General features: G+C 42.8%; 1 protein-coding gene across 1 annotated transcript; it reads left to right on the plus strand.

Moving 5' to 3' along the window:
* Positions 1-712: 712 nt before the first annotated feature.
* Positions 713-6,793, plus strand: bag3 (BCL2 associated athanogene 3). Its single transcript, XM_071545927.1, has 5 exons — positions 713-910; positions 3,304-3,636; positions 3,855-4,205; positions 4,321-4,453; positions 4,898-6,793. Exons 1-5 carry the CDS (start codon positions 713-715, stop codon positions 5,524-5,526), a joined length of 1,644 nt encoding a protein of 547 aa, XP_071402028.1. The 3' UTR covers positions 5,527-6,793.
* The last annotated feature ends 528 nt before the right edge of the window (positions 6,794-7,321 follow it).

Genomic DNA, 7,321 nt, shown 5'->3' on the forward strand with positions numbered 1-7,321 from the left:
TGCCATGCAATAAAGGCCTTGTTATTATCAATCTACTCATTATTTTGTAGTTTAATTTTATTATTATTTCTCTTACCAGAAGTAAGCTGAATGAGAATATGGTTAAGGATGAATTGTCATGATCAGAGGTTTCCTTGTCCCCACTCTAGTCATGACACCACCTACAGTATAGACACTTATGTAATTCTGTACCAAGTCATTTCTAACACCAGGTTGCCCACAGACTGGACAAGATCTTATCAAGTGGGTGTCCTTGGTCTAATGTGCATCTATTTGAAGAAGCTTGGGATACCCTGGTCTGGTACGATGGTTCTCAAACTGGGGCTCAGGGACCCACAGGGGTCCTTAAGGGGGCTCCAAGTCGTCCCCAGCAATATTAGAATTAATTCAATTTCCATTCTATTTTTGTGTCAGTTTCATTATTACTCACCAGACGTTAGCAGGAGAGAATGAACGAGAATGACTGTTGTGATTAGAGGTATCACTCTCTCCACGGTTACAGCAGGGTTCCTTAATTGGGATGATTTTATCAAATGGGGATCATGGGTGTAATATGCACCTAGGGGGTCCTTGACAGGAGAAGTTTGGGAACCCATGCCATGGTACCCAGCACTTTCCGCCCCCAACATTGATCCTGCTATTTCGAGAAACTTCCAGCCCCCTTTGCCACGTCACTTGAAGGAATCTTTAAAGCGTCCGTCGCCTGTATAAAATGTCTCAGTACTCGCCTGCCAGCGACATGAACAACATGAGGACACAGTCACCGATAGTGGCAATGGCAAATCACAATAACGACCCTCTGCCCCTCGGCTGGGAAGTCAAAATTGACCCTCAGACCGGGTGGCCTTTCTTTGTGGATCACAATAATCGCACGACAACCTGGAATGACCCGAGACACGACGCGAAAAAGGTAAGAGAGCGGCGGGATAAAGTTGGTCTGTCAATGTTAACGGTATCACTCCAGGCGGTGTAACTCTTTACAGCGATATTCCGTTAGAAACGACGTCGATACGTCGGTTATATTTTTGTTTTGCTACGCTGACAGCACGTTAAACCAACAACAGCGTAGTGCTATTTCACTGTTTTATATTTATGTTGTTGACCATAGGCCTTCTTTGGCACCGTCGCCTCCCCCTCACCGACAGCTCATAAGCCTATTATAACGGGTGATCAACTCCGTTATATTCCTGTGTCATGATCTAAGCCTATAATTGCTCGATGACTCACCATGCAGTATGTAAAGGCTACCTATGATGAGCTTTGGGCATTTTAACAATGTTTCTTCCTAGGCGAATCACACTGCGACGTATGTTCATATTAAACTTTTTCCCTTACAAGGATTGAGGCTGGTCCAGTTCGCTGTTGGCCTACTGAGTATAGAGACGCTGCTTGGCCTGCAGATGATATTCGACATATGAATATTAAAAAACATGTTTTGTTCCCTGCAGTGAAAACAAACTGCAGAGTGAACCCGTATAATGTTGAAAGATTGAAGTGGGGTTCACAAGCTGCCAGTTGGCAATCTTTCGTCTGAGAGATCAACACTCGCTGTTGTCCAAAGTTAGTGTCCCGAAGAATCTGCTGGAAAGACACAGCTGTCAGGGGATAAAATTGGTGCAATGCTGCTGGCAGAGTGCAGCGTCCCATACTGAAATGGCAGAGGGCAAAGGGTCGTTCACAGCTATTTCATAACTTTTGTCTTAGAAAACAAAATGCCACTGACTACCATTATAATATAATTTTTGTTCTGCAGTCTTGTGTATCTTTTACAGTGACTACAGACAGAACTTTGGCCACTTTTGTCAGATATAGCATAAACAGAAGTAGTGCACTATCAATAGACCTGTTGCTTATACCCCTCCTTGGCTGTCGTTGACAGGTGTGTTAAACTAACCACTCACTGGTCGTCATGAGGTTCACCATAATAACATAATTTTCTACCTCCCCTAATGAAAAATCACTATATTGCTATTGGGAATATTTACAGTGTCATAGTACCCAATGGTAAGTTTACAGTGACACTGTTGTACTTAATGCTAGCCTATTTTTTTTATTTATTTCCTGGGGTATCACTGTAATATTGCTGTGATATTATACCTCCTATAGGGACTTGAAGTTTTACTGTCATATTTGTAATGTATCCTTCTAAATTTATTATAGAATTACTATAGTTATTTTTTTTAAGGGTTGACAAGAGTAGGTGATGCCAAGACAGATTGTCACACAGAAGAAATGCAGTGAGGAAATCATTTTAACAATAATTCATGACAATTATAAGCAAAAGAAAAAAAAATCTTGATTGTTTTTGTTTAAAACATTTGGCAAACCAGGGAACACAGAGATTATTTGAGATGTGTGACACAATTAGATTAGATATAATGGTATGTTAGTTTAGTGGGTGTGTCATATTATTGTGTTTGGGATAAGTCAGGAAATCTGGCCAGGTGAATGTTGTCGCACTGATTGTGGAGTGTGATGTCACGCATGAACACAGCAGTTTTCTGACTGGAAATGATATCACAGTTCATGTATGGTAGTTATTTTCATTTCACAAATAGTCAAGGAGGTGATACTTTTGGCATCCCCCATGGAAATTTCACAATATAACCTATAGACCTTCCTAATTATCACAGTACTCAGTTATCTCAGAAACATTTTTTTCTTTTAACATCCCCTCAGGTTTTGACAGTTTATTGTATTCCACTAGAATTGAGTATTAAAATTGACTCATGAATTCCCTATTGATAAGGTAGGACAATTTGGTCATATACACATATTTGGGTATATACTGTGTATATTGAGATGTCCACTTTTCTAGAAAGTATGTTTAACCACACAGAGAAACACCAGAATGTTGAATGGAACGTAGGTTAATTTGTATGAAATGTTGGGTGCAGGAAGGAGCTCATGTAAAATGTGAATCTCTCAAAGATGGAGTAAATAATTTACCCAAGTTAAGTACTGTTACTTTATTAACCCAAGTAAAAGAACAGCTCACTTAAAAATTCTCAAGCACTTTGTTACTTTTAGACAGCATGTTTGTTAACTGTAAATGACACATCTAATTGTTCTCACTGATCATGTGGAAAGTAATATTGTGTTTAAATACTTAATTACGTAAACAGAAGTAAAAGTACAGACTTCAAAGTTCTATGAAAAGTTTACCAAAGAGCAGTACCTAGAGTATTGCTGGAATCTTTTAAGATAAATAGTGATATTATCTTTGAGTTATATTTTTTTAAGACATTATGAATGTGGTTTTCATATCTTAAATCATATTCCTATACTATGACTGTGTTTCAGGTCAGCCAGTTGTCACAAAATGGACCTAACATACCACCAGATCCAAGCCCTCAGGAGACGCAGAAGACCTTTGTGAGGGAGATGAAGCACCCCATTCTCCGCCAGGGGTACGTCCCAATCCCAGTCTTCCATGAGGGCGCAGAACTCAGACAACAACAGCACCCATGTTTTTCCTACATCCAGCCAGCTTTACAGAACATCCGGTCAGAGGGGCGGACACCTTCCCCCACACCGGGGCTCCACTGCAGGCCCAGATCACCATTACATAGCCCTTCAGACGCCTGCCCTCCTGAACTTGGCAAGCCCTGCTCACCTGTTTCACAAACAGCTGAGGTAAGATTTGAGTGAATGCTTTTTTGCGAGAGAGAGGAAAAAGTATTATCTGCCTAAGCATGCTGTATTACTGTAATTCACATGCAGAAATGCACTTTTACAAGATAGTTGTACAGGACAATCATTTCTCTCATTTCTGTTAGAACTTGATTTTGGAATGGAAAACAATGACCCCACTATGAATTTACACAGATTCGATTTGGTCTGTTATTTTTAAGGTTCACGCTGTCCCTCTTCACCAACCCGTAAGACCCAGCAGCACTGGCCTTCAGGCGGGTTACATCCCCATCCCGGTGATCCATGAGGGCGGAGGAGGCCAAGTACAACCACAGGCTCAGATAAATCCCTCTGTCTACGCTCAACGCGTCCCATACTCAGAGCACCAGCAGCCCTTCCACCGCATTCAGCCAGAGGAATGGGCTGGCCATTGTGGAGCAATGCAGCCTCCCCGGGAAAAGGCTTCTCCGATTCTACTTCCCCAGCATCGTGATGCCGCTCCTATTCACCTCCAGCCTCATATGAGAAGCCAGTCTCCTATCATAGCGCAGGTGTTGGGAGAGAGACCACAGGTAATCTGATAACAGTAGGATTTCTCTTTATGCATTTAAACAAGTTTGATTTTCAAGTCAGTGTGTGTTGACCTAGATTGTGAGAGATTTTAATGAGTTCTTCTAATTTTCCCAGGCTCAGCAGCATGTCCTCACGAGAGACACGCCCCTGAAAGTGGAACAGGAACTACTAAGCAGTCAGCACAGACCTGAGAATTCCCAGTTCCCCCAGTCTTTACACACAGAAGCTGACAGCCAAAAGCCGCAGCATTCTCAACAGTTTCAACAGCCACCGCCTCAGCATCCTCAACAATACCAACAGCCACCGCCGCCTCAGCATCCTCAACAATACCAACAGCCACCGCCGCCTCAGCATCCTCAACAGTACCAACCGCCACCGCCGCCTCAGCATCCTCAACAGTACCAACAGCCACCGCCGCCTCAGCATCCTCAACAGTACCAACAGCCACCGCCGCCTCAGCATCCTCAACAGTACCAACCGCCACCGCCGCCTCAGCATCCTCAACAGTACCAACCGCCACCGCCGCCTCAGCATCCTCAACAGTACCAACCGCCACCGCCGCCTCAGCATCCTCAACAGTACCAACAGCCACCGCCTCAGCATCCTCAACAGTACCAACAGCCACCGCCTCAGCATCCTCAACAGTACCAACAGCCACCGCCTCAGCATCCTCAACAGTACCAACAGCCACCGCCGCCTCAGCATCCTCAACAGTACCAACAGCCACAACAGTTTCAACAGGCACCACCTCAGACATCACAACAGTTCCAACAGCCTGAACAGTTAACGCAGTCACAGTTGCAGCAACCGTTCCAGCAGCCCCAACAACCTGAGCAGCCACAACAAACCGCAAATATCACAGTCCAAATACCTCCCAAACCAGAGGCCCAGGACTCGGCGGCTCTTCCTCCACCAGTCCCACCTGTAAAGGTAGAAGCTGAACCAGTTGCTCAGTGCCCAAGTCACCCAGGCCTGGCTAAGGTCCAGCAGATAGTAGAGAGAGTGGCTAAACTGGAGCACGAGGTGAAATGCTTTGATGGGAAGAAGAATGATAAGAAATACTTATTACTGGAGGAGCTGCTGACCAAAGAGCTTTTAGCACTGGACTCGGTGGACCCAGAGGGACGTGCAGACGTACGGCAGGCGAGGCGGGACGGAGTCCGACGCGTTCAGAACATACTGGAAGAACTGGAGCAACTGGAGGAGCGGCTATCTGGGCCTGCCAGTGAATGCTCGATGGAGGGTGACAGCCTTCCGCAGAAAGGAGAGCCCAGTATGATCACCAAGGAGAATGTTGAGATGGCAAAGGAGATATCATAATGAATGCACAGCTTCATAACCAAGAGGAGAGAAAGATAACCTGCTGTATGTTTGATGGTGAACAAGTCTGCTCCAGCCAACTTTCTTCCTCCTCTCCGTCTACAGCATTTGTGGAACTTTGAGTTGCATGCGTTGATTAACAGTGTTGGTATTTCCTGGCATTCACCACATAATTGATGGTAGCTCAGTGCAATCATGTTTTTCAAGCCAATGTTGCTGCCTTCTATGTAGTGCCAATGTCTTCATAATAAGACAGCTGTCATGATCAAGGTGTTGACAACAATTTCAAAATTCAAAATAAAGTCAAAATAAAGTTGAATGACAGGAGGCCTTTATCAATAAATGGAAGGAGACAAGTATTTTCCTCAGAGATCTTATGTTTAGTTGCCTTTTGTCTTGATCATGTGTTGTATGAAGCTTTTCTCTATTCAGTCAGAACACTAATTAGTACACCAGTGCAAAAGTTGGGACTTTAATGCGGTTACACTAACTGCAAAACTCAGTCAACAGAAAACCATTTCCCCTTATAGCCACAAGGCCATTTGTTGGAGCTGCTTTGTCACAGAAAACAGTGAATATGTTTATTCAATGCTGCTTTTTGGTGCATTACCTATTTTGCTGTCTTTGCACTTAAGCCACCATTCTTGAAATGTATCATGCTGAAAGATCAGCAGCACTTCATTTTAAATATTTCAGTTACGCAAGTTTTGATTGATATATTGTTTGAGTGTTTCTATGTGTACTGGTTTACTTGTTATTTCAAAACATTATATCAATATATTTTGATCCAGAAATTTAAGTAATGATTTGTGAATTTTGGTACATTTATCAATGTATATTGACAGAAATGGATGTGAGTTATGTATCTTACTTGAGATGTGAGACAATCAGCACTTGCTGCTAATTAAGAATCACAGTTTAAGAGTGTCAGAGTGTCCTTATATAACTATTAAAGCCACAATCTGTAATAGATATTTGCCAACAAAATGGCATAAAATCTTAAAAATGCCAACAGTGAGAAATTACCCAATTCACATACAGAGGATGAAGTGCAAGGAACCACAATCTGTGTCATCTAAAAAGGTTCAAAATTACTTTCTGATTATGTTCTGATTGTTTGTCAGTGCATTGGGGTGAGTTGTCGCTGTAACAAAATCAGAAGCCATCTGTAAGATGAGCTTTCCTTCAGAAAAATCCCTGGGTAACTGTTTACCTAAAACATCTTGACAAATTATGGATTGTGGCTTAGTGTTTATCACAGCTCGTGAGTAGCCTCGTGAGTAGCAGGCTAATGCATTGTTGAAAGCAAGTCACGTTGGTATGGTTGAAAATAAAAAATGTATTTGACATTGATTTTGACTGATATTTGGGTTTCCATTTTATCCATAAATGGGTGGCACAAATTCTGCAATTGCTGAGACTTGTTTTTTTTAGAAAAGTCTTAGGACCAAATGAACATTTGTTATACTGTAGTAGGCCTATACAGAGTCACTATCAGCTGTCTCTCTGCTTGAGCTTTGTTGAGCAATAGGTAGCATCCCAACCTCAAATGTGTGCACAGCCCTAATATTGAACTGAACCTGTGCAGTGCTCACTCCCTCTCAAAAGAAATGCTGTTTGGATTATCTGTGAGATGACTGCAGTTGTATTCCCTGAGTCAGGCCTAGTGCTGGCTGAGGTTTCCACTTAAGAGCCTCCAAAGGTAAGCTTAACAATTATATCTGTATCTGAGGTCATTTGCTCTCAACCTTATTTCCTTGGGGCCCCACTAACTCATCACTGATGATTCTTGCTC

Source organism: Centroberyx affinis, unplaced genomic scaffold, assembly GCF_046629955.1.
Source record: "Centroberyx affinis isolate AG114_WGS23_722 - 3 ecotype Tasmania unplaced genomic scaffold, CSIRO-AGI_Caff_v1 ptg005079l_1, whole genome shotgun sequence".
NCBI classification, from domain to species: Eukaryota; Metazoa; Chordata; class Actinopteri; order Beryciformes; family Berycidae; genus Centroberyx; species Centroberyx affinis.

What these genes read in the sequence shown, in the direction of transcription:
- bag3 (XM_071545927.1), top strand. Translation starts at nt 713, where the DNA reads ATGTCTCAGTACTCGCCTGCCAGCGACATGAACAACATGAGGACACAG. An exon ending in CTGTTTCACAAACAGCTGAG is followed by an intron (nt 3,637 to 3,854) that starts GTAAGATTTGAG and finishes GTTATTTTTAAG; the next exon opens with GTTCACGCTGTCCCTCTTCA. An exon ending in TGACAGCCAAAAGCCGCAGC is followed by an intron (nt 4,454 to 4,897) that starts ATTCTCAACAGT and finishes ACCAACAGCCAC; the next exon opens with CGCCGCCTCAGCATCCTCAA.